The sequence below is a fragment of the Mauremys mutica genome, chromosome 7 (assembly GCF_020497125.1).
Source record: "Mauremys mutica isolate MM-2020 ecotype Southern chromosome 7, ASM2049712v1, whole genome shotgun sequence".
Taxonomy (NCBI): domain Eukaryota; kingdom Metazoa; phylum Chordata; order Testudines; family Geoemydidae; genus Mauremys; species Mauremys mutica.
In genome coordinates, this window is record NC_059078.1 from 19,076,817 (window position 1) to 19,103,980 (window position 27,164).

A 27,164-nucleotide genomic window follows, 5' to 3' on the forward strand; every position below is an offset into this window, starting at 1 on the left:
AAGCATCATCATTTTATCATTAGTTCCATGGCTTTATTGTGCAGCAATAGTAATAAAGCATGTGAAGTATAGAAAATGTTCATTAAAGATCAAATTTGAGTCAAATACACTGGATTAATATGGCTATCCTTATAATCACATCTGACAGATTGCTACATGTGGATCTATGAATCTGAGCTTCTGCGGTTGCACCTATACAAAGAAGTGAAATCTCCGTCTTGCCAAGATGGAGTAATTTCTGCCTGGATGGCATTAAAGCATCAGGTAATTGTATTATAATTGGCTCTTATTAGCATATCCAAAGATGCTTCAGTTTTATCTGTAAAAGCAGCAAAGAGTCCTGTGGCACCTTACAGACTAACAGACGTTTTGGAGTATGAGCTTTTGTGGGTGAATACCCACTTCGTCGGATGCATGTGTTATCAGTTTTATCTGTAGCTGAGGTGCATTCAAAAGGAAAGGAAATGGGAAGAGGCATGTTAGAGTGAAGAGTACTGCTTACATTATACTCATTCATGGATTAGTATGTAATTGCAATTCCACGCGCAGTACCTCTGTGCTGAATTGTTATCCTCCGTGCGGAAGCTATAAAACAAGGTTTGCTTGTGGTAAAGATGGAAAACTGCATCCGTGCTTCCATCTTCCTTTTCTGGGGCAACTGTGAAACCCAGCAAAGGCAGACTCTCTGTGGCGACCTTATCCTAAAATCAATGTGGAGGGGGAAACAAACTTTAGAAGGAGCACTTCAGAATGGGCTGCAGTCTGGGGCAAGGGATGTCTTCCCAGTATCTACAGTGCCTGATAGGGCTACCAGGAGCTTCTGCAATAATAGTATTAGAAATGAATAATCTAGTGCTGGATTGAAAATCCTAGAGAATTGTTGTTTAGTTACTAGGTGCAGCCTTGGCAGCAGCAGTGCAAGCATCTCTCACACATTGCTCTGCCAAAACCCTGAACTCAGAGAACCCCTGCTGAGATTGAATTATCCATATCCATTCAGCCCTCTTTAGACTACTAACAGGAGGTTCCAATTTAGTACTAGTGGCTTATGTGGATCAGACTTAGTTCATGAATCTATAGGCCACGGAAGATCTGATGGGAACAATATCTGGTTACTATTCTCTTTTGGCTAGGTTTGTATCAAGGGTATAGAGATGAAAGATCCTATATTTTACTACCCGTCCCCTAAGCCATTATTTACTGAGTGTCACCTGTGTTTGGTGGCATCCGACTTCCCCTCCCTCCACAGCCCCAGCAGTTTTTTAACAGACTCATTTTCACGGTCTCACACAGCATGCTTGCTTCTAATGACACCACTTTACAATTTATGAGCTGGTAATGCAATTCGTTGTTAATTTACTCCCAAGAAACATCCATGAATTTCACTTGCCAGATCTGGAGTTCACTGTACAAGTGGAATAAAGAAAAACAATAAGCCTTAATTGAATTGCAGTTTAACTGTTACTGATGGCTGCAATTTTGGTCCCTATACCTCTATTACGGTAATGTTGGGGTTTTGGTCTTTGTCTTTTTAGATTAGTTTAGTTTATCTGTTTAAGATATTACCAAGGTGAAGCATACAATGCAGTTAGGTACCCACTGCTCTTTCACATCTCAAGAGGGGTTATCACTAACACCACGTGCAACTCTTTAAGTTTAGTGGAGTTGTCCACCCCATGAGAGGCAGGACTTCGTTCTCCGGGCCTGATTTTTCTGATGAGCTAAGCTCAGACAGCTCCAGCTGAAGTCAGTGGGAGCTGTATGTTGCCTGCAGCTCTGAAAATCAAGCTCAAGATATTTTATTTTAACCCTAGAGGAAATCTAGGCTAACAGATAAAACAGAAGAATGGGGGTCAACATTACTGTAGTTCTAGTCCTTGATCTGCCCTGACTTGGTTTGTGACCTTGGTCAAGTAATGCAACCTCTTCATATCTCAGCGTCATCTATTTATAGGTGATGATAATACTTCCCTACCTCTCAGGTATGATAAGTTTAAATAGTTAATGTTTGCAAAGTGCTTTGAAGATTTAAAATGCCAAGTAGTAGTATTACAGTTGCTTGTGGTCTGAGCTCTGTATCTTTCATTCTGCAAAAGTGGCTCTGTTTCAGGGCTTTCAGTTATAAAGCCCATCAGTCAGATCACCCTTGCATCTTCTTTTTCTACAATGGAGGTGCAGCTGGTGGCCACCCTTCCTTTTCACAGGGAGGAGGGGCCTGCAGAGGCTGCTCAGATCAATATGGAGCATGGCATACTCCCCCCTCTATTCTTCACCAGCTGCATCTCCATATTGAAGTTCATAGCTGCAGTCTAATCCCATGGGCATATCCAGTCTACCCCGGTGAAATTGGGGCAGTTCACTAGTTCCCGGAAAGTTGCCCTTTTGAACTTTGATTGGGCAAAGTTTGGGACTTCCTTTCTTTAGAAAGAGCTCTTATTTATGTAACAGTTCTCAGCTACTATCTCAAAACATATAGGTACTGCACCAGAGAAAAGTCAAAGAGGATTTTAAGTCTTTATATTTTGATCTGCAATAGGTTCCTGACAGATTAAACCAGGCCTCTTGTAACTGAGCATTTATAATCAGCATGAAATGTAACGAATGTACTGAGGCTAAGGAATTTGGAAAGCAGGCCATCCAGGGGTGGGGCTGGGATTCCAGGCCTGGGGCAACATAACATATTGAGGTGATATTATGCCACTGCATCAACACAAGCTATTTCTGAAAAGAACGACTACACAAGAACTTGTAAGTACACCCCTCAAATTGCATTTGTCACATGTAAGGAGTGGGAAATTCTGTCACATCAGGGCAGGCAGTACCTCACTTGCCGTGTAGGTGTAGAGGACTTTGCCTTTGATAACAAACCAGAGCTTCTTCCAGTGCCTTTTGCCTCTCTTACACCTGCTGAGATAGCCACTGATAGATGATCCCTCTCCTGAAGCTGCCACCTGTATAGGGGATAATCAAGGGATCCATGACATCAAATGCTTTTTCCCCTCCAAAGCAGCAAGCATGCCATAAACAAGGCCCATTTTTAAAAAAAACTACATAGATATTCCTGTTTCCTTAAGAATATAATCAAGGAGTGAATCAAAAAAAGTGAGATGGCATGAATCTGAGAGTAATGTAAACACAAGAATGCTATTCTGCATAAGAACATTGCAGTATTTATCTTAGGCCAAATACTGTTCTCACTGACACTAAAGAAGCCAATTAAGTTATTCTGGAAGCCAACTCATTGAAGCCATTTGCTTTAAACTGGTGCCCTAGAGAAATTGAATTTGTCCCCTTTTTCTTGCCTTGTTTTTATATATTCAAGGGTGCATGTTTCCAGAGGGAAGGATAGTGTTATGGCTAAAGCAGAAGGGATATGGGTTCTGTTGGCTTGACAATGGATTTGTGGTGTGCACTGGGGTGGGCCACCTCTCTAATACTCAGATTCATCTGTGAATACTCCTTTCCTCAGTATTATTAAATGATTACCACCCTGGAGGAAGGGAAGAAGCGATGAAGCTTAATTCATTAGTGTTTGTAAAGATTTTTGAGATTGGTGGGTGAAAGGTGCTATAGAACTGCAACAAGGTGTATACATGATTAATTATAATAATGCTGACAGCTGAATAAAAGCAAAGCGTCAACTAGGGGAAGTGACTTGAAAATCAGCCTTTGATAACAAAGACACAATAGGGGAATTAACTGTATTTATAATATTGTTCTGTAGCAGGGTGGAGCATGAGAAAGTCCACCATATCCCGTGTAAGTCAACTGGGAATGGCTTTGGGATCAAGATTGTTATAGAAAGCTTCATTTTAATAAATGTGTGCTGCCACCTTGTGGTTAAAGAGGCAATCTCCATTTTTCATAAATAAATGGAGCTGAAATGTTACTTCTCTAACTTGGTCATTGGTTTATGCAGTATCTTCCATGAATGTTTTACATACTGTGTTTGTACATTTATCCCTGTTTCAATTCATCACAAAGTTAAGAGAGTCCTATGAGAGTACCTTCCTTTCATAGAAGTTAACTACATGCACAGCACAAGGTCCAGATCATGATCTCACTGAAATCAGTTAACTGAAGTTAAATTCCCCGGATTGGGCCCTACATGTTTAGGTGGGTAGACAGCATGGATAGTCAGAGGATATTAATGTAGTCAGATTTTGAATCTGATGCTTAGTTCCAGAAGGGAAAATAATATATTTGGGTGAAATCAGGGCCCCACTGAAGTCAATGGGAGTTTTCCCATTAACTTCAGTAGGGTCAGGATTTCATCCATTTATTTCAGATAGGCTAGGGTGAGTTACAGGCAACACAATTAAACAGTTGCATTCACCAATTGCTTTGAAAGGGCTAGCTTTTACCTCCCCCGCCCACAACTCACGCTGACTGGATTCGAACGTAGTTAGTTCGATTGAAATCCATGGGGCCACATTGGAAATAAGGATTGTAGTAAGGCCACAGAACAACTGCTGGATGGCAGTGACTTCTGGTCAATACTAAACTCCTGTATTCAAACTAGTGACTTCTGTAACCCATCACTCTGATGCTTCCCCTGAGCTTGTTATTAGACCTTCTGGGGTTGATGTAGATGTTAAGATTTAATTTAAATTATTGGGAAAATGAAGGTTAAATGCTCAGCTGACTTGGTCCTAATAGGATGCAGAAACTATAGTGATAGCATCCGATCTTGAAGTGTTTTGTATTTTGCCCTATTACACTGAGTAAAATGTAATCTCATGATACAGAGGATCTAGACAGTGGGCTGATCCTGCAGCATATCGAACAAATTCTAAACAATGAGATTGAAAGCTACAGCAGTGCCAACACACAGTCCTCTCAGGCTAGTTCCTTGCCTTTTCTCAGGCAGCGTTGGTCCTACCTCCATAAGAGCAGAAGGGATCTTCTTTTGTTTCTTGAAGGATGAGTAGTGAATATTGTGGAAGACGGAGGAGAAGGCACTGCCTGAAAACCTGGATGAAGTTGGAGGGAAGCTCACACTTACTGGCCGCTCTACAATATTAGGAGAAATAGGAAGTGGGAAAGAATGGATTAACTGGTGCAAAGCCTTAGGTTAAGTCTACAACAGTAGATGTTATCCAGGCTAATGCAAATAGGGATAAGAAAATGCAATGCCTAACCTATAGTTGCTTAATCTTCCTTTAGCTATTTTCTATCAAACTCCCAGGTTAAGTGTGGTTAGCAGAATTACTGTTCAATGAACTTTATGGCATTGCATGGTGGAAGCATCCCCTACAAATACATACAGCTTGTATGGAAGATAATCAGGAAAATAATTGTGTTATGTTGTGTTCTCACACTTAATGACCTTTCAAGAGCATTGATCATTTGTGTCTGCCATCTGTGCATTCTACTTATTCTGATTGCTTCCTGGGCCACCAATAGTTTCATTTTGGTGATGTTCTTTCAAGCCTGAATGTCTCTCCACTGTGTTCTGAGAACAGGAGACAATTTATTCCATCTCCGGGACATACTCTATCAAGAAACCCTATAGCCCTATCAACGAAGACACTATTGTACCAGTCAGTGCCATCACCTGAGTTACAATCCTTCTGAGTCTCACCTGTGTCAATACATGTCACCTGGAAAATCTGAATGGAACACAGCCCTGAGTCAGTACAGCCTTGAGTTGTCATGTGGCTCAGTCCACTCTGACAGGGTCAGAGCACATCTTCCTTCACTAAGCAATAACAGTGCATGTCTGCTATGCTGTTAAAACTGATGTGTGGATCTCTTTAACCAAGAAGAAAAAACTAAATTGCACCTGTCCCTAGTGCCTAAGCCCTTAACAAAAAGGCTCTTGCCTATAAGTTGTCCATACATTTGACCTTAGCCCTGCACAATGGGAAATGCTAACTCCTTGCACTGAGGCAGATAGTTGTCGATAGCTTCTTTGTTTTTAAGCCATTGCTTTGCTTTCATTAGCGCTTCACTGGAAATTACAGGGAAGTGCTGTTAGCTGTAAACAGCAAGATCGTACCAAGTATTATTGCTTATTATTCTAGTGCATCAAGAAGTCACAGGAAGAATTTGAGGTTCCAGCTCACTAAAAGCTTCTCAGCCACCATGCAACCTGCTATTTCCCCAGAGCTTGCATTTGTATCACTCTTAATACAGCTCATATCTATGTCTGAAGGAGAAATTCCCTGTAATGAAGCAGAACCTTCTCTCTTCATATGCAGTTAGCATTTTCATTCAACTCATCAAGGAATGAAGAGGACTCACCTCTTTTTCTCAGTTCTGAGTAGCAGCCGTCACAGACTTTTGCTAGTCGGTCTTTGAGGTACGTCAGGGGATGTTTATTTCTTGAACAATTTCGACATACAATCTGCCACAGAAAGAATAGATATGTATATACGTACATTTCCCCATACCAGTGTACATTACCAAACAGATTCTGTGGGCTGGTTGGCAGGGGAAGAGGCAGAATGGGCCAAATTTGGCTCTTGGCTAGACCAGTATGAATAAGGATTACTCCCCTGACTTAATCATAATTACTCTAGATTTCTATCATTGTAACTCAGAGCAAAATTTAGCCCAATACATTTAATTGCCACTTCATTGTTCTCCTTCAGTTCTCACCTTAAAATTCTCCTTTAGCATGATGTCTACAAAAAGCTTGACAATGGTTAGGCTGCTGGTGTGGCAAGACCACCCTCTATCATGCCGACCAATGTATACTCCACTGCCGGTTTGTCAATATTCATCTGTTGTGCCTTGTCTTATACCTAGAGTGTAAGTTCTTTGGGACAGGGATTGTCTTTTTGTTCTATGTTTACACGGCGCTTAGCACAGTGGGGACCTAGTCCATGACTGGGTGTCCTAGCTGCTACAATAATATAAAAATTAATAAGCATAATTGTACAATAGTCTTATGGTTGTCTCCATGGGGATGACACATTCCCTGATATAAAAATTCATGCTGGCCATGGTACCATTAAACTGGAGTTGATCATGCTGTTAATAGCTTCGTTTTCAGAAGTGGATTGGCATGTCATACTACCACTCGGCTGGCAGAGGCAGAGAAGTATTTTGCTTGTGAAACTGAAGGATCATTGAACTAGGATTAGATTTTTAGTGGGACAGGAATTTAAAATTAAAATCCAGATTAAAACTGACATAGTGGAACATTAACTGAAATTGAAAGATGGCAAATTTAAAACTGATAAAAAGAAATGCTTTTTCTTACAAGGCATAGTAGCCTGTGAAGTTCAATGCCAGAAACTATCACTGAGGCTAAGAGCTAAACTGGATTCAGAATAGGATTGTGGCTATCCAGAATTATAACAGAAAGAATTAACACAAGAACCAAGAACACTGAAAGGGATATAAACCCGCATGTTTCAGGGCATCAACCAACCACTAACTAATGGGGGTTAGGAAGAAATGATCTCTGGGGGCAGATTATCAAATAAGAGCCACTGCAGTTTCTTGTACTTTCCTCTGAAGTAGCTGGTGCTGGCCACTGTCAGAGACGGGATACTGGATTAGATGGACCACTGGTCTGATCCAGTCTGGCAATTCCCATGTATCACTCACTTGTGAAGTGATTTAAGAACAATGACCATAGAGACTAGGAGCTTTGTGCATCTACATTCCCAAAGCTTTGGAGCTTTCCATATCTAAAATATAACTCAGCAACTGGAAAACTGTAGTCTGATTGCTGCATTGCCCCAGTGCTACCCGCATGTCCCATTTGAAAGCTCTGTTCAGCAATGTATGTCCCATGACCCTTTCATTTGGTTGAGTACCTAGTCTTTAGGATTAGTTTGCCACTCAGCAGAATCTTAATATTGTTCCAACCAAAGTCACTAAGGGTATGTCCAGACTACCCGCCAGATTGGCGGGTAGCGATCGATCTATCGGGGATCGATATATAGTGTCTTGTCTAGATGCGATATATCAATCCCCAAATGTGCTCCCATTGACTCTGGAACTCTACCAGGGCGAGCGGCGGAAGTGGAGTCGATGGGGGAGCCACGGCTGTCGATCCTGCGCCATGAGGACGAGAGGTAAGTCGAAATAAGATACATCGACTTCAGCTAGGCTATTCCTGTAGCTGAAGTTGCGTATCTTACATCGACCCCGCTCAGTGTAGACCAGCCCTAACAATCTGAATGCTTAATTCTCATTTGCAAAGCTCTACTGGCAGTCTTTGTGAGGAGTCAGATTCTCTTCTCTGTATGCAGGTGCAACTGTGCTGAAGTCAGTGCAGTTGCAGCTAGTGTAATGAAGAGGAGAACTTGTCCCAAAGGCTTTCCCTACTGTTGATGAGTCTGAGTGAAGCTGAATTTGTGACACTTACCTTCCCACATGCATGGCAATGATGGCGTCTCAGAGTGAGGGTAAAATCAGAGCCGCAGTTCATGCACATCATGACATGGGACACAGGTACCAAGGTTGGAGGCCTCTCACCCAAGGATATTCCCAGCCTTTCCCTTAGCTTAAAACAAAAAGTGAAGAAATATCCAGATTTCCAGAGCATACCCAGTTCTGCTAATGCAATTCCCACCTTACCTGCAGCAATATCTGCTGAACTGCGCTTGCCTTTCCCCACCCCCATTTCTGCCAATCCACCTCGTTCTTGGCACACAATCCCTGTTATTCCAGTCCTGGGCTCCACTTTCATTCTGAAGGATCCCAAAGTGTTCCACAAACTCTACACGCAGCAGCACTGAGATGCAGCCAATTCTGGGGTGGAAGGTGATCACAACTACTACACAGCATATGATATATCAGCAGAGCCCACATCTGCAGCTGGTGTAAATTGGTTCAGATCCACTGAAGTCAATGGAGCTGTACTGGTTTACATTAGTTGAACATCTAGCATCTATGTGCAATTTTGGCTGAGACCACCTAGGCATACTCATATTCTTATTACAAGACTCATGGACAGTTTAATATCCAGGAAGAGTAGATGGTTTTTAGGTCTCAATCAAAAAATCCCTCATCCCCACCATAAGCTGCCTGGCACTCAATATATCAACCTCAGAATGAAGGCTACATTGACTATTGTGCAGGCCATTATCTTTTGGGATGGTTTTATGACCAGTGGCAGGGACTGTTTAGAAGTCACCAAACTCCTTTCACTTGTAACTCAGACCATGATTTGGACCCAGATCTCCACGGAAGACAGTGGAGTTACTCTGAATGAATGGGATCCAAATCTGGCCCACGTTTTTTATTACCGTTCGGCACTCAAACTCCTTTGCTGTTTACCCATATTTGCACAAGTCTGTTACCCCACCCAGATAGGTTTGGTATGGAGAGAATTAGACTCATGCAGGAAGAAGGAAAAGAGAATTCAGCCTTAGCAAAACTCTTTTGGATCTGATTCTCCTCTTATGCTGGTATAGACAGGAATAACTCTATTGAAGTCAATGGAGTTGCACCAGTATAAACTGATTGTTAGGTCTCAGTCAGGCCCTTTTGCTGCGGGCTTTAGTGGTGGTGAATTAATGATCCTTTGTGATATAATTGTGACAAAAACATTTCTGATGGCTAGTATTGCTTTCTTACAGTCATCTGCAAGGCATACACTTATTTTTTGATAACATCTAGGATGGTAGCCATACAGGGCTAAATCTGATTAGTGTTACTCCAGCAAAACTCCCACTGACTTAAATGAAACCCACAGTATGAATTGGAATTGCAACATGTTTAAAATTCCAGTAGCGGCCACAGCAGGCTGAATATTAAACACAAGTACTGTGGTGACCTTTGTCATTTAGCCCTAGCATGGTGATTTATATAAAAATAATCAGAATACTCTGCCATTAGGAACTTTTTCCTTTTCCCTTTTTTAACTCTTTAGATGGCTTTGCATCCTCTTAGGCAATACCAGGACTCATTCTTACCTCAATACTGTTGTGAAAGGTAGATGCATTTTGAGCTTTGTAGTCATCTGGAATGGTTCTGCTGATGCAGCTATACCACTCGTCCCTTTCAGAGCATGAACTGTGGAATGAAATACAGCAACACAATCAATGCCATGAACTGCAGTGACTGAATCAAGAGGCTTCTGGATCAAGGGAGAAGGCTCCAATCTACTGACATTTTGCTTCTCCCATCAACATGTTGAATTATTAATTCTTTGGCCAAGAACAAAATTAAATGTTGGACTTCTGATATTTATGATTGGATTGATGATACCTATGCTTGACACATTATGAACATGACTGGGATGGCTAAAATGCAGTCTGGCCATATCCGGCCCACGGATTTTCCAATGTGGCTCAAGGCCACTCTTATTGTAATATGGAGATTCCAACCTAAACCACATGTGGCAGCATTCAATGCTTCTTTCATCTCTGTGCTTGCCACTCAGAAAGCAAGAGAACTGCATTCCAGGGCATGTAACCTCTGCTTGGGTTGCTCAGATCAAGGTAAAGTATTTCATGTTGATACTTGTCACCTCTGTGTTAGCTGCTTAGGTAAAGAGGGAGAATTGCATGTTGGGACATATCTATATTAAAAATGAGACTGGTTTCAGTTTATTCCATTTCAGGCAAATTAGATACTGCCCTGAAGATACTGGCAAGATGCCAATGTGACATTTTGTTAGAGAAATTTTGCATTCCCCTGGATTGGAGAAACTACCAGAATGCAATCCTGTGATTCTTTAAAGTGGCCACTAGATGTCACCCTTGCACCATCAAAACAAGCTGGTAGTGCATTTATCCGCCATCCAGCTCTCCTGCCAATCTCCCAGGTCCTGAACTGAGATTCTGCTGATTCCAGAAATGAAACTTGGAGCTTAATGTGTGTTGTCTTGCATACACAGAATCCCCATTTAGTCACTTTCCCTGTGTCAGTTAGTTTTCCTGCAGGGACTCAAAGTTGCTCACCATCTCAAGCTGAGATAGGAGTAGTGACTTGACTGAGGTTCACCGGTATACCAGTGTGTGCAGGGAAGAATACCACTGTGCCAGGCTATGTAGCAGCTGTGTGTGTGGACCCCTTCCTGAATCTTGTCTGTACTATGACTTCCCAGTTTGGACCACTCTTTCTAAATTCTATAAACATCAAATTAATTTCCAAAAGCCAACAGGGAAGCCAACAGTTCCATGCAGGTTCAGGCAAGGGAATGCTGTACTTCATTCTCCATTGCAAATGGCGCCACCTTCCAGTTACGTCAGGTGTAAATTCCAAGTGTGAACTTGGGTCAGAGCAGTCTGTCCTCCACAAGCTGTACCAGGCATTTACATTAAAGCTAAGCGCTCTTCCCACTGGGGATCCCTTTAAAATTAGTAGTGGCATTAATGCCAGCTGCTGCTGAGCTGTGATTTCCTCTGACTGTGTCCAAGAAGGCCAACGAACAAGACATCTGAGAACAATTTGTCTTTTATAATCTTAAACAAACTCAAACAACCATGGAAGCACATGAGTTGATCAATGACCCCTGGTTTAGAGTCCCTGCACCCCGTGAGCAAGCACTCATCTGTGAAAAACACCAGCCTCTGTAAAACTTAACGACCCTGTTGGAACAAAGAGGGTCTGGGACAGGTGTATAATGCACACTGGTCTTGAATTAGCTGCTGCATGACAAAGAATTGCAATACTGTACATCACCTCATTGCCAACACTTACAGGACTATTCAGTCCCTTCCACTAGTGAAAGCCAACTCCGCTGCCTTCCCCCCAAAATTTCACTGCCAGTGCAGTTTTTATGGGAAATATGACTGGTTTGAATGGAAAGCATATTAAGCCTAAGATGCCTAGAATTCCCAACCTATGAGCTCAGAGGTTCTCAAACTATGGAGGCGCGGAAATGTGTCAAGGGAGGCGTGAGCTGGGTGCCTTTTTTTTTTTTTTTAAAGAGCTCCAGCTGTCAGCCTCCAGTGGCTGGGGCTTGGGGAGAAGGGCCGTGCACACCCAGGAGGTGGAGGGAGAGGATAAAGGGGACAGCTGGAGCCCTGCTACCTGAGTTTGGGCTGCCTTCCCTCCTCCCAATCCTTCACTGGGAGGCAGCCTGGGCTCAGGCTCTCCTTCCTCCCCTCTCTCTCAGTCTCTCACCTGGAAGTGGTGGCAGGGTTTCGGTTGTCAGCCCCGGGGTGGCAGCAGCAGCACAGAGGTAAAGGTGGCAATGGGGCGCTGAGTCTGTGAACAGTGATATTGACAAATACCACTTTTCACATTGCCGCCGTTGCGCCTTCAGAGCTGGACAGTGTTATATGTACTTGTGTAGCGGGTGGGAGGAAGGGGCATAAACAACTACAGATATAAAGAAGGGGCACACAAACAAATTTGAGAACGACTGTACTAGCCAAATGAAGACTCACAAGGCTGTAGTTATGTCCCCAGTCTCCAAAAGGTCAGTGGAAGTGGCACCAACATAGGGTTAACCTCCTGAGCTGGGTAAATCATGGATTTGTCAGTTCCTTGGCAATTTTGAAAAGTCCCTAAAACATTTGTATTGGGTCAAACAAAACGTTTTATTTCAACAACATTAAAACATTTTGTTTCAATTTGACCAATTTGTGAGGTGTTTGCATTTAAAATTTAATACGAAAGGAAATTTAAAAATGAAAAGTCATTTCAAAGCACAAAAAAATCAAAACATTTCAATTTTTTTAAACAATCAATTTGGTGAAATTGACACAAATTTGCAAAACACTTTGAGGTTGCTTAAAATGCATTCTTCATCAAAAAGTGTTGTGGGTGAAAATTTCCCCCTCCCTCTATCAACCTCTCATTTGCCATAAAATTCTAACCATTTGAGGTTCAAGACCTGGCTTTAAAAATAATAAAAGCATGGCTGACTTAATGGTGTGAATTAAAGTCATTTTGGCAAGGACAGCTGATTAGGGATGATCTGTCAATAAAAGCCTAATCTCCAACAGGCCCTTACCACCTACTCTTCACTCCATTAAACATCTCTAGGCAATAATCACAGACTGTTATAGTGTCTAAGTGTGAGGATAACACATGGCTGCTGGCTTGTAAAATGAATTATGTCAATTGGCACTGACCTGATCCCAATTAACTAGCTCACTGGTTGTATGAAGGATCAAAGGGATTTTTGCTGAAGTTTTGGAGGCTGTGAACAGCTCAGAGTGCACAACCCTCCAACTTCAGTATTGTCACACTAGGCATCGGAAAAGATTTTGGGGGTCTAGCCAAGGTGACACATTTACTCTTACTGTAAGCTTAGTCTAACAGAAAACAGAAGGTCAAATGTCACTACACTGTCACTGACTGCAGGGGATACCTGTGCAGCAGAGAAACTGGCCTGGAATAGGCAAGGTATGCATTCAAATTTGTTTGGTATGAAAATATGGGGATGGAACGATCCCGTGGGATTGGAAGTGATTCAAAACTAATTTTTCATGAAGATTCTTGGTCTTTCAAATAATACTCCAGTTGCTCTTCTTAGAGCAGGACAGGCATGAATTCTAGTCTGTCCAAAGTGCAGTACAGTAATATTAACTTTTGGCTTTGCATTCAGCATGCATCCACAGTGTTTGTCAAGGTTAAGCTTAGAGAAACAGCTCAGTAGGGCTTTCTCATGTAATTTCCTTGATTAGAGTCTATTCAATATTATTTGCATTTTTTAGGTTTCTCAGATTTGGAAATGATTTGATATAAATTTAAAAATGTGAAATTAATGTGTAATTAAATAGAGGATATTAGCAAGCAAATGGATATGGCGGTTGTTTCTATGTCAAAAACATCACCTTCGTCCCCCTTGTTAAAAAGGGTATGCCAGATATTTAGATAGTTTGTTGTAATAACATGTTAAGGAGGGCCTTTGCAGCTCTCCATTTTCAATCCATGCAGACAGTTTTCCTAGAAGGTTGATATGCTGGCACTGAGAAAGCCACTGCCTTTGTCCATGTGGCTCAGGGCAGGTGAACGACCTACCCCACTATTTATTACACTGTAATTATTTTGCCACTTGAGGTCAAAAGGGCTTTCTGTGTTTTTAGCCCAGATGCCTTTTTCTATGGTCTCTCAGAAAACAGAGTATTTATTAGGAACAGACATAGTACCTGTGATCCAAGAGATTGCCCTATTTGCATGGTCAGCCGCTAAAATAAGGAAAATGGCACAGTGATTATGTATGGTTTATTGGTTTATGTATTTTAAAATCTATATTTACATGTATTTTTGTATTTTATAATTATGGATTTAATTTTCAGTTTTATTTGAATATACTTTTGTTTTCTGTATATTGGCCTATGGCTAAGTCACTGTTAGTAAAAACTTGACTTGGTCTGGAATAGGATTCTGTCACTGATTGTAATGCCACTGCAGCCTTTCTGTATCGTTGTACTGTGACTGCATTCTCACTTGGCTTTCTTAGGGTGTGTCTACACTGCAATTGGAAGTGTGATTGTAGCATTCATGAGCGCCAATAGTCGTGAAGCCGTGACCGCACAGGCTAGCTGCTTGAATGAGTACTGGGTGGGCTTGTACAGCTGCTTCATTGCTATCAGTACGTGAGCTAGCTAGATTAAAGCTAGCATGGATATGTCCACATGTGCTGCAATGCCTTCCCCCCAAACGGCAGTGTAGACATAACCTTATTTAGGTTTCATATGGGTACCACCTGCTTACGATTGTGTCTGAAGAAGGGATTCTGAAATGTGTGTAAAGGTATAGCAGCATCCATCTCTTCTCTGCAAGGGCTGCATGCTCAGTACCATCACCTGCTCCCTGTAAGCCAAAGAATTATGCTCTCTGGGTGGGACATTTTCAGTGGTAGATGCAAGTGCTTGCCACCGCCATCTTTTCATACAGCAGTGCTGTATGGACCAGAACCACAGGTCCTGCTTATCATCATTTTAGTGCCTTTTCTGTGGTCTTGGTCTTTGCTGCTTATGCCATGTTCTCTGTTCCTCTATGTCTATTTCTTGCCTCATCCAAGTGCAAAGGCCTTAAGGGCTGGCAGCTGATAATTGGCCCTTGTCAGCGGCTTGTATCAACCCAGAAACAATGGAAGTCATGTTACCTCAGGGAGGCCCAAAGCCTCCTGGCATTCCCTAGTGCCCTGTGGAGTGCACCCGTGGTGCCATCTCTTAGGAGAGTGTAGCATGTTCTCCGATCTGTGGTCAGTTCTGTCAGCCAGAGTAGAGAGGAAGTGGGGCAATAGCCAGGCCCCCTCTCTGCCGCCTAGAGGTCACTTGTGCCCTAGGGCAGGGGCGGGCAAACTTTTTGGCCTGAGGGACGCATCGGGTTTCAGAAATTGTATGGAGGGCCGGTTAGGGGAGGCTGTGCCTCCCCAAACAGCCGGGCGTGGCCTGGCCCCTGCCCCCTACCTGACCCCCCCTGCTTCTCGGCCCCTGATGGCCCCCCGGGACCCTATCCCCTTCCACCCCTCCTGTCTGTCCCCTGACCACCCCCGGAACCCCACCCCTAACTGCTCCCCGCCGCCCCATCCAACCCCCCCTTCCTGACTGCCCCCCCGGGACCCCTGCCCCATCCAACCACCCCTTCGCCCTGTCCCCTGACTGCCCCCAGAACCCTCGTCCCTATCCACCCCCCTGTCCCCTGACCACCCCCCTGTCCTCTAACCAACCCCCCTCCATCATTCCCTGCCCCCTTACAGTGCTGCCTGGAGCACTGGTGGCATGGCTGCACCAGGACAGGCAGCCGTGCCGCCCGGCTGGAGCCAGCCGTGCAGCACAGAGCACCGGGTCAGGCCGGGCTCTGCAGCTGCGCTGCCCCAGGAGCTCATGCCCCGCCCCCCAGAGCATTGCACTGGTGGAGGAGTGAGTGAGCTGAGGCTGCAGAGGAGGGGGCACAGTGGGGGAGGGGCCGGGGGCTGGCCTCTCAGGCCAGGAGCTCAGGGGCCGGGCAGAACGGTCCCGCAGGCCGTAGTTTGCCCACCTCTGCCCTAGGGTGTGTTAGCAGGGACTTCACTTATGGTTGGCCCTTCAGTGAACAGCACAAGGAGGGAGATGCTCCTTGTACTTGTGACTGACCCCTGTGAAAGAGCACTATCTACCTCTAGTACCCAAAGGGCAGCCTCTCCGCTTCAAGCCCTAATTTCACACATGACTCTCACTGGAGTCACTGGCTCAGCCTTTACAAGAGCACCAACTGCAAGTCAGCACAAAAAGAACAATGGAGAATCCAGGCCACGGTTGCCAACTTTCTACTCACACAAAACCAAACACCCTTGCCCCACCCATTCTCCAAGGCCCTGTCCCCACTCACTCCATTCCCCTCCTGCCCGTCGCTCACTCTCCCCACCCTCACTCACTTGCTCATTTTCCCTGGGCTGGCTCAGGGGGTAGAGGCTCTGGGATGGGGCCAGAAATGAGGGGTTCAGTGTGCAGAAGGGGGCTCTGGGCTGAGGCAGTGGGTTGGCATGCAGGAGGAGATGAGGGCTCCGGCTGGGGGTGCAGGCTCTGGGGTGGGGCTGGGGCTGAGGGGTTCAGAGGGTGGGAGGGGGCTCCGGCTCAGGCAGTGGTTTGGGATGTGGGGGGGGGTGAGGGCTCTGGCTGGGGGTGCAGGCTCTGGGGTGGGGCTGGGGATGAGGGGTTCAGAGGGTGGGAGGGAATCAGGGCTGGGGCAGGGGATTGGGGTGTGGGTGGGGGGGGGTGAGGGCTCCGGCTTGGGGTGCAGGCTCTGGGTTGGGGCTGGAGATAAGAGGTTTGGGGTGTAGGAGGATGCTCTGGACTGGGACTGAAGGGTTCTGAGGGCAAGAGGGGGATCAGGGCTGGGGCAGGGGGTTGGGGCATGGGAGGAGGTCAGGGGTGCAGGATCCGGGCAGCGCTTATCTGAGGCAGCTCCTGAAAGCAGCAACGTGTCCCCCATCCCTGGTGGGGCCAGGGACGAAGGGCTTGGGGATCAGGAGGGGGCTCCGGGCTAGGGCTAGTGGTTCAGAGGGTGGGAGGGGGTTCTGGGCTCAGGCAGTGGGTTGCGATGTGGGGGTGTGTGAGGGCTCTGGCTGGGGGTGCGGGCTCTGGGGTGGGTCTGGAGATGAGGGGTTGGGGCATAGGAGGATGCTCTGGGCTATGTGGAGGCGCAGCCAGGTAGCTGGAGGGGGGACATGCTGCTGCTTCTGGGAACTGCGCAGAGCCACAGCAGGTGGGGAACCTGCCTTAGCCCCACTGTGCCACCGACTGGACTTTTAACGGCCTGGTCAGCAGTGCTGACCGGAGCCACCAGGGTCCCTTTTTGACTGGACGTTCCAGTCGAAAACCGAACACCTGGCAACCCTAATTCCAGGCACAGCTCTCAGTATGCTCCAAAGTAAATCTCTGCCTTGACACATGGACTTCATTTGCATTAGAACTTCTCTACACTAAGGCAGTAGGTGTCTAGTTATTTACTGTTCCAGCCAAAACAAATCCATATACCTCCTGCTTTTTTTTAAACTGACAGTGGGTAGTGCAGATGCACCCTTTGGACCCTAAGGGGCACTGGATGGGCATCCAATACTGATAATAAAAGTACCAGACATCTTATTTCTTAGTGTGAAAAGATACTAAATTCAAGGGCTTTGGCAGAGTTCTGAGCATTGGGCGCAGATGACATATGTTCCTTATAAGAGAAGGATTTAGATTTCAAAGTGTGTTGAAAAGAAATCACCCTCCCAGTCTATTAGGTTGGTTCCAGTGTGCATGCCATTCGGGGAAGCCTGCTGTGCTTCCACCCATACTGTAGGTGGAGACTTGAGATGGGAACTTCAGTTCTCAAAACTTTGATAACCGCATCAGCGTGATCAACTGTCACCGAGACTAAATTATTTTAATTTTAAACAATGTATCTGAAAATCATACACTGCCCCTTTTTTGTTGTTGTCTCTCTTGTTGACACCTTTGGAATTAAAACCAAGAAGAACATGGTATACTCTCTCCTCCTGCTCAGAAATTAATGTACAAATTCTCGCTGCTGTCAGCATGTGATCACAAGACAGAGAATGCCCTCCCTGACTGTGATCCGTACCAACTTTGTCCAAACTCATTAGGAAAATTCCTTTTAACAAAAAGACCTCATTACATCGTCAGTAAAGTTTAATTTCTGTTTTAACTGTCATTTAAGTACCTTTAAATGCCTTTAAATCTATGGCGTGGAATTAGCTAATTACTATTTTTCATTAGCCCTTGGGTAACCCCAGTGATGTGAACTGACAAGTAAAATTATAAAGGGGAAGTAGACAAAGCTGGATTCTCAGTGTGACAGGGAAAAAGTTGTAAAAGATCAAGGAAGAAGGCTCAGACTTATTAGAAATGGATTTTCTACTCTGCTCAAAATCTTATCAAGTGCTGAGTCCCAGCTTTTTACTCATTATAAGTGTTGAATTAGTTGTGTCTTATGAGCCTTACACTGAAATGAATGCCCTCTTTATAATCAAGCACTTGGCCATTATCTGTCACAATTGTATAGATTGAAATGGAGTTTAAAAAAGTGGGACACCAATTAAGTCTTGGACAGTGGTTGGACTGGTCTAGAGATATAGCTAAAATAAACACCCTCTGCCATGGCTGGTATGAGAGAATACCTTGCTGACAGGGTCAGGCAGTGTTCAGCGTATTCAATCTTCAGGACGTTTTGGGCTTTTTCTGTCACTGGGCGGCTGACCTAGAAACAAATGACACGTAAATGAAGGACAGAGTGATTTAAACCATCTATGGTCAGCACATGGTAAAACTCTTGATGCACAGGGATCTGTGAAACTCCAATAGTTTGAGTGTTAACCATCAAAGTCTAGTACTCATGATGTTCTCAGTTGCTAAGAGGCTAGTGGGGACAAGGTAGTGGGCAGCCCAGCACAATGTGACAGTGGGGTGCAGGGTCAGTTGCGCTGATCCTGGTGGGATTTTTGGTCCATATTATTGCCAATTTGGGGTGTGTTCCATGTATAGATACTATGGTGATGTCTTGGATATAGAGACAGGTATAGCCAGAGTTTGTGTTTGGCCCATTATAAAGATAGGGGACAAAATTTGTGTTCAGATTTAGATTTAAATAAACCCAAACTTAGTGGGTGTTCAGGTCTGGTGTCCTGTTACCCCTGACAGGTCCCCAGTCTGAGCCTTCTTTCCTCTCAGCTGTGGCATCTTCTCACAACTGCTCCCTAGGTGAACATCCTGATCTCATTCCATCTCAAGTACAGAACCCACACCCAACCCCCAGCTCTCCAGCCTGATTCCAAACTCAGCCTCCAACATGCCAGGTGGAACACAGAAAACACAGGGAATCTCCAACTAATCACTTCAGCCTTGGTCTAGCAGGGTGGTCTGCCCCATAGGCTGAAGGGGATGGACGTGAAAGCTCCCGGAGAAGGGAATGACGTGAGTGTGAATTTTTAGGAGGTGCTAAAACCCTGGTTAGTATCTTGTAGGGAACAGGGAGAGGGAAAAGGACTAGATGGGATGTCTTTTCCCTCTTTAGCTTCTGTGAAAAGTCATGATCAGATAGTAACTTTGCGTTTGGTTTGCTTTATTCATCACCAGCCCAAATGAGGCAGTCATGCTAATCTGCAACCTTTTAGATATTCTTTTATTTGTGTACTTCATATTTTCCTCTTTAATTCCTGGAACACGCAAGGGACTCATTAGATAAAATGCCCTTTTTCCTTTCAGTCATCTGGAAAGGAGACATAAACTGGCAAAGCATTAACAAGGCAGCCAATAAGCCCCAAATAAACTTTAATGCCAGGTCGTCGTCTGAACTAAGCATTACCCTCATGCCGGACACAGCCAAGGTGTTCTTCAGTCGGTATTTGCCATCCTTCTGGGGATACGTGTACAGCAGAATATCATTCATCTATGTGAAGAGAAAGGCAAAATCAATAATTTGCAATATGTCTTGCAAGCCTAACCATTATTCTTGGGTGGGAGGGATGCCCAGAGCCAGCAGTCACTTAACGAATTGCATGAATTGTTATTAAAGACAGGGATGAGCCACGAAATTCAGATCCAGATCCAAACTTCTACAAAGCTCCAGAGTGTTTAGCTTTTGGTTCAGGCACATTTCGACTGTTGTTAATTACTAAGTGCTCAGTGTAGGTGGAATGGCTGTTTGTGTTAAGGGAAAGGCTACAGATGGTCTAAATGCACCATCTCAGCACATACACATCCCGGCTAACTCCTTTCGAACCTGTGGCTCTGGAGCTCTTGCCATTGCACATACACATTAGTACTCAGAACTTGGAGAAACTTTGGCATCCACCATCAGAGGAATCTTGAGAGACTGGGTGCAAGAGGCTCGGGTAGGGTGACCAGACAGCAAGTGTGAAAAATTGGAGGGATAATAGGTGCCTATATAAGAAAAAGCTCCAAAAATCAGGACTGTCCCTATAAAATCAGGACATCCGGTCCCCCTTGGCTCGGGAAAGGCAATGGAGATGCCATCCCCTAGTATTGAAAATGTTATCCTTTACACTGAGCTGTGAACAACCTTGCATTATCTCCCCAATGAAAATGCCAATGAAATGTGATTAGGGCTGGGCCTTGGCATGTACAGACCCCACAGAATCAGATGGTCTTCCATTCTCTGCGGCCCTTCAGTGAAAACAGTGAAATGTGGGTGTAAGTTGCAGTGATCTTGGGGAAGCTGCCAGGAACCCTACTGTGATATTTTCCAAGGCCCTACTGTGGTCTGACTTAACCCTACAAGCATTATCTTCAACAGACCACCATATCACTGAGTGCTTGTGCTGCATCTGATATACACCAAAGGGCTGAGAGAGCTCTTTTCCATTTATGAGAAAAATCCATCTGCTACTTAAAGTCCCATCTTCCTGCCTGGAACTTGTTGGTTTATAAAATAGCTTCATACAAAAAGGGACAAATTCATCCCTGGTGTAACTCTGCCGGGCTCAATGGATCTAGATTTGAACCCTGCTGACCCCCTTCCTGATCACGAGGATGTCATTGGCACTGGACATCACGAGAAGTTGAGCTGCCACCTAGTCATTTCCTTTGCTGGGCCCTAAATGTTTTTCTGTCCTCCTCTGCTTCCACCAATGCCCTTGCCTGAAAAAATGGAACCTTTGGGACCCTCTGAATGTTTTCTTAGAAGGTCGTGGTTAGCTTTCTTGCAGAGACAGAACAGTTTCTAGTGGCTAGAGAAGGGAGACTTGGAGTTAGGACTCGTAGGGTGAAATCCTGGCTACACTGAAGTCAATGGCAAAGATCCCGTTGACTTCAAAGAGGTCAGGAGTTCACCTGTGGATTCTGTTCTTGGTGTTGCCACTGTCTGACTTTGGGCAAGTCTGTGCCTCAGTTACCCATCTTTAAAATGGGGTGCCTACATCCCAGTGATGAGGCTTAATTCATTAGTATTTGTAAAGCTCTTTGAGATCCTCAGACGAAAAGTATTATTATTACATTGAAACTATAACTCTGAGAAGGAAGAAAAGTCTCAAGCTGTAGTCTCTCTGTTCTGAAGTGAAGTGTTTACTCCTCTAATGGTATAACAATAGAATTTCCATAGAACTGGGTGACAAATGGCTTGTCATGGAGTTTTTATACCATTTACTTATTGCTTCATAAATTACCATCTGTGCTAACATTAATCTAATCAGTGCAGTGACATCTGGACTGTACTGATCATATTATGATTCTCAGTTTAACCGGGGCTGTGCTAGCTACAGAGAGGAATTCATCACAGCCTATTGGAAATTGGGGATCAGAGAGGTTAAGGGAGGTAAACGTATCAAACTGTTCATTGAAAAGCAACTGGAATAAACTATTGTTTGCTTGATCTCACTGGAGGGATGAGCTTTTTAATTGAAGTTAGTATCAGCTGGGATGGCAGCAATTGCTAAAAAAAGAAAGAAACACTTGTTTTTTTTATTATCATCTGAAAATGACCTCGATTCTCTTCTGTTTACTTTCACCTCCACCTGGAGATTCTGCCAGAGAGTTGGGGGATGAAAGCATCCCTTGAATTTTCAAAGGTTACTGGATTCCAGAAGAAAGCAGTCTCCTCCTTTGCCAGTTAACAGTGCCACATACTTCGGGGTGATTCCAAACCACAGAAAAGGCAGCGAATGAAGGGCACTAAATCACACAAACACAAAAATCTCATAAAAAACATAGGATCTTCCTAGCATGCACTGCTGTGCCTCATTAGCTGCAAACCCTGTTTATTTTATTTATAAAAAAATATTTTAAAAAAAGCCCAAGTGCATACTGTTGCCATGGCAGCTCTGATTAGTATCCCAAGATTTTATTAATCATTGATGATGGCTTTGTTTTGTAATTGCCCACTGGAGGTGGAGTTTGTTTTTCCTTCTGTTTTGCCATGCTGCACAGAGGAGAAATGTGGCTCCAATCTCTTATAAGATCCCACTAGCAATGACTCCTTGCAATGAAATTAGGATGAACATTTCATTGTTTGCCAGGAGAGGGATGCTATGTAAAAGAGGCACAGAGGCGCTGCCCTGCCTGCTGCTTTCCCTGGCTGTCTACACTAGAGAATTGAATTGCGGGTAAATGAATTGGTTGGCTAGTACTAGTCTTAGTACCAGCAGTCCAGTGGTCCATAGTAGCCGGGGTATTTCAATTGTAGCTTTGCCTTTTGTCCCATGTACGCTTTTCTACACCATTGCAGTTGCACTGCCCATTGGGTACCTATCCCTGCACAGCTTCTCGAAGTAGTGGCTTCTGAAAGGTAATGAAAGACTTTCTGGCAGCCTTCAGGAATCCCAGGGGAATTGTGGTAGCGGAGATCAAACTGCTCCAATCCCTTGGAAAATCCTGGCTGCTGACTCCATTTCCTAGGCCTTTTCTCAAAATGTCGGCCAGAATGAATGTGCTCAGCTCTCACTCCTTGCTTGGTTTCCAGAAACTCCAGCCATCTGTTTGATTGTCCTAAGGATTTTACAGTATTTTTCCTCTATGGGCCCTATATTGCTTCCACTTATGTGAATGGTAAAACTCCTATTGACTTGATTTCTACTGAAATTTTGAAAACCAGTTGTTGGGCGTCTGAGGCAAGGAGGTGGAGGCCCTTCTGGCAGTGCCTGTGATGAGCCAGAGACCAAGAATAGCAGCTGATGGAGTGTTTTTTATAATAGTGAGGCACCATCTGCTCCAGCATAGCCAACTTCATGCAGTACCCGAGGGTGATAGTCACCAGGTGGAGCACAGGTTTTGGGTCCTGACGACAACTGCATATTGGTGGAATAGGTTGTTCTCAAGACTTGGGATGAACAGAAGTAACTATATAAGCTGAAGGAGAGCTAGCCTCAATACTGCAGTGCCAGACCACAAGGACAAAAACTTCCAGAAAAAAAAGAGAGTCCTGTGCAAATTGGCTGCCTTGGATAGTTACTAGTCAGTTGGGCACCAGTTTGGGATCAGGAAGTCCACAGTGAATGCAACTGTCATGGAGGTTTGCATGGCAATACATACTGTATTGTAGGGATGTGAGATTAACGAAAGTCAGTGCTAGAGATCACTGAGGGATTTAAATGTCTGTGGTTCTTGAACTGCACAGGAGATATTGATGGAACCAGTATTTCTATTCTGTGCCCCTCAATACATACACACACTCCACAAATACATTCCCTGCTCTAACTCTTCTCCCTCGGTTCCTTTCATCACAGTCCCTTCTAAGTGTGATGTGAAACGAATAACATTTGAGTTCAGATTGAATTTCCAAACCTATGATTCAAAATTAGGCCTGACAAGTTCACCCACCCCTAATACTAACTACATCCAGTGCATTTATTCTCCAGAAACTTCTGCCACACATTTGATTGTCCTAAGTTTGTTCTCTAAGAGCCCTATACTGCTCCCAATTCAGTCAATGATAAAACTCTTATTAACTTCAAGGGTGCAGGCTCACTTCTCAGAATCCTGCTAAACTCCAGCCTGGTTGTCTGGAGTGTTGAACAAAATCTCCCAGTCAATGGCAGCTTCCCCCGCCTCACATCCAACACAAGCAGCTTTTGTAGAGAAATTCTTGGAAACGTGAGATAAGAGATAGTGTCTGAGTTGAAGAGTCCTGTAGTCGGGGGGTGATTAGGAGGCCTGCCAGCTTCAGCGACCCATTCTGTGCTCTCTGCAAAGAGGCTCCAACATCCGTGTAAACAGAGACTGGACTCAGGAAACAGGCGCCCAGCAAAACACACCAAACATCCTGCCAGGAAACACCAGATTCAACAATACCATCGGCCTACACAAGACAGCCAGCTCAGTAGCCTCGCAATACACACAACAGACATTCATCAACTTACGCAGGTTTACACACCTGCATAAAATACATGCATGTACATGCCACACACTTGCTTATACACACACACAGAACCACACATTACAGACCTATGCCCCACATGTGAACACAAATACACACAACACCAAGACTTACACAAAGCGTGGTTTGAAACACATGAGGCATGGCACACATACACTCACCATTTTAACAGCATGTTCTAACCACAACTTGAGTTTGATTTATTTCTAGGGTAAATTGGGGGATAAAATCCCTTCTCAGGCTTTTGCTCCAGCATGTGCTTTCTGGGAGAGGTTCTCCAAAGCACTCAGCTTTGGCCAGGGCCAGCTCCAGGGTTTTTGCTGCCCCAAGCAGCAAAAAGGAAAAAAAAAAAAAAAGCCGTGATCACAATCTGCAGCTCTACCACCACCGCTTCAGTCTTCGGCTGCAATTCAGTGGCTGGTCCTTTGCTCTGAGAGGGAGTGAGGGACCCACCGCCAAAGACCCGGACGTGCCGCCCCTCACTGTTGGCCACCCCAAGCAGCTGCTTGCTGGGTTGGTGCCTGGAGCCGTCCCTCGCTTTGGCCTAACTTGATGTCAATGGGAGCAGAATTAGGCCTCTCCTGAGCACTTCTGAAATCCAATCCTTTCTTCCGATTTTTTTTTTTTTTTAGGTCTATTCAGACACATTTACTTATTTCACCCAAACAAAATCAAAGCAAAACCCAATCACACGTATCCCATTTTAATGCACTTTTTGGCATAGCAATTGACACATTAGGGCCCATAAAAAATCCGCAAAGGATCTGAAAATTACGTTTTGCAAAACATGTCAGGCCAAATCCTGGTCCCCCTGGAGTTTTGCCAGCAACTTCAATAGGATTAGGATATCACCCTTAGAAGTTTTGTCAGGGTTTTGAATGAATGATGATTTTAAAATCTAGGCTTTCCCCTCCTTTGGGAGAGTATTAAATTATTTTTTCTAGTACAGTTAAGGCCTCAGGACTGCTATTGCAAGGTCCTGCAGGTCAAGGATGAAGTGCATTGGCAGAGCCAAGTGTAATATGGATACATGTCCAGTGCTGGTGGTTGGATGGGGTGCTGCAGGCCAGGATTGCTTGCACTGGCAGAGATGTACGGTATGGGTTCAGGGCTCATATAGGAGATGTGCTATATATGAAGAATTAGATAAGTGCCAGAGCTGTGCAGCAGTCTCCTTGCTGGTTTAACAGGACAAATAGTCCAATAAGCACACTCCCTGAGTGACTGACAGATTCTGCAGTATTACTGGGGACAGGGAGATAATGCAAACACATTCAGAGTTTAACATGAGAGTTATTTTATTTTGCAATCATTTCCCCCTTTTTCATGGGCTACAACAGTGGTTCTCAACCTATTTACCATCGTGGGCTGCATATGCAGCTCTCTATGTGTTATATGGGCTGCAGTCACACCGTATATATATTACCTGTGTGGCCCTGAGTATGTCACATGGGCCGCAGCTATGTGCTGACTGGGCTGCAAGTGGCCCATGGGCCACAGGTTGAGAACCACTGGGCTACACAATGTAATATCTCCATCTGCCAAGGGATTATTTCACTGTCTGCAGCTGACACCCAGCTTTGAGCAGCAGAATTTTTAGATGAAGCGTGATATTGTTCCTCAACTGGTAGTTGCCACCACAAAGCCCCCTAATAATAAATTTACACTTATTTCAGTGCTTCGTTCATGTTGGTAGTATTTTCTGCCTCTGTGACTTTCAAGCTGAGGAATAAGCTTTCAAGTATATCTTATTTGAAACTTGGCTCAGCTTACCTTTCCCCATGAGTTTAAATTACTCTCCTATCCCTGTTTATTACTTAAACTAGATTTTCTCTCTCTCTGATTCCTGCTCCTCCTGTTTGGTCCTGTAGTTCAGCCATAATAGTAATAGCCACAGATTCTGATGGTGGAATTATGACCATATGAACATCATGGCAGTCTGCTCAAATTCTGTCCACAATTCCAAAATCCACACACAGCACCAAAACAGTTAGCTATTTCTGCTAAAATAATCAGCAGCAAAACAATTAACAATATCAACATTCACACTGGCATCAGTAGGTTTCAGAGTTAACCACCATAGAGCTGGATGGGTCACTTTCTTAAGGCCTAATCTTGGTCCAGTTGAAATCAATGGCAATTTTGCCACAGGCAGTAGTGCTATTGTTTCAGATTGTCCAGGAAGATTCAATAAAAGAGCACTGCAGTGATATCACATCATGAAGATTTTGGCTAGACCCATTACTTCCAATACATAAAAGTTTGAGTTTTGCAGAAATCAATGAGGCCATCAAAGAAGCATAAGGGCAGCATGGTGTCCCACACAAAATCAATCAAGCCTCTCATGATGAAGCAGGCAGAGAAGCTGAGCAGTGAGCAAGGAAGTTTTTTCACATAACTATGAAATAATAATCAGAAGAGGAAATATGAAGAATCCATGGCAAAGTATGTGACTTTGGTATAAGTATTCTCTTATTTTAATATTTGCCCCAGTGTAAATTTCCCTGTTCAAGATTTAGAAAATCTGCAGAAAATACAGTATTTTAAGCATTTATCCCATGACTTTAAATTAAATTTTGCAACACAGTATTGTAATAACACTACTCAGTATTTCTATGGCACATTTCCTTTGAGGATCTCAAGAACTTTTCAGTCATCAATAAATTAAGCATCACAAGCCCTTAGAAAGCAAGCAAGTATCATTATCCCCAGGGTATACAGGGGTTAAACCAGATGCAGAAAGGCAAAATTATTTGCCTATAGTTATGGAGTGAACTAGCTGCAGAGCTGAGAATAGAACCCAGAAGTCTTGATCCCCAGATCTCTGCTCTAGCCATTAGCCAATACTACCTAATACAAAGGAAAATCATTAATGTTAAAAAAACCACCACAACAAAAAACACATTAGAAAAGATGTTGGGGCAGCAGTTCCTCTAGCCAAATGTGCAGAGATGCTATGTTTCCAGAAGAAAGAATGTGCC

General features: G+C 44.1%; 1 protein-coding gene and 1 long non-coding RNA gene across 3 annotated transcripts in view; one reads left to right on the top strand and one right to left on the bottom strand.

Annotated features, from left to right (window-relative positions):
• The window catches only part of LOC123373656, a 31,343-nt gene extending 19,509 nt beyond the window's left edge, over positions 1-11,834 (top strand). Inside the window, exons 3-4 of the long non-coding RNA XR_006580804.1 lie at positions 149-264; positions 9,971-11,834. This is a non-coding gene — a long non-coding RNA (uncharacterized LOC123373656). The remainder of the gene's footprint in view (positions 1-148; positions 265-9,970) is intronic.
• The window catches only part of FGD5 (FYVE, RhoGEF and PH domain containing 5), a 153,042-nt gene that overhangs the window by 2,526 nt on the left and 123,352 nt on the right, over positions 1-27,164 (bottom strand). For both annotated transcript variants that reach the window (XM_045022692.1, XM_045022691.1), the window contains exons 13-20: positions 19,660-19,743; positions 18,476-18,555; positions 9,879-9,978; positions 8,327-8,464; positions 6,247-6,349; positions 4,883-5,013; positions 2,823-2,951; positions 553-701 (exon numbers count right to left, since the gene is read on the bottom strand). In XM_045022692.1, the coding sequence (XP_044878627.1) occupies positions 553-701; positions 2,823-2,951; positions 4,883-5,013; positions 6,247-6,349; positions 8,327-8,464; positions 9,879-9,978; positions 18,476-18,555; positions 19,660-19,743 (914 nt within the window). The remainder of the gene's footprint in view (positions 1-552; positions 702-2,822; positions 2,952-4,882; positions 5,014-6,246; positions 6,350-8,326; positions 8,465-9,878; positions 9,979-18,475; positions 18,556-19,659; positions 19,744-27,164) is intronic.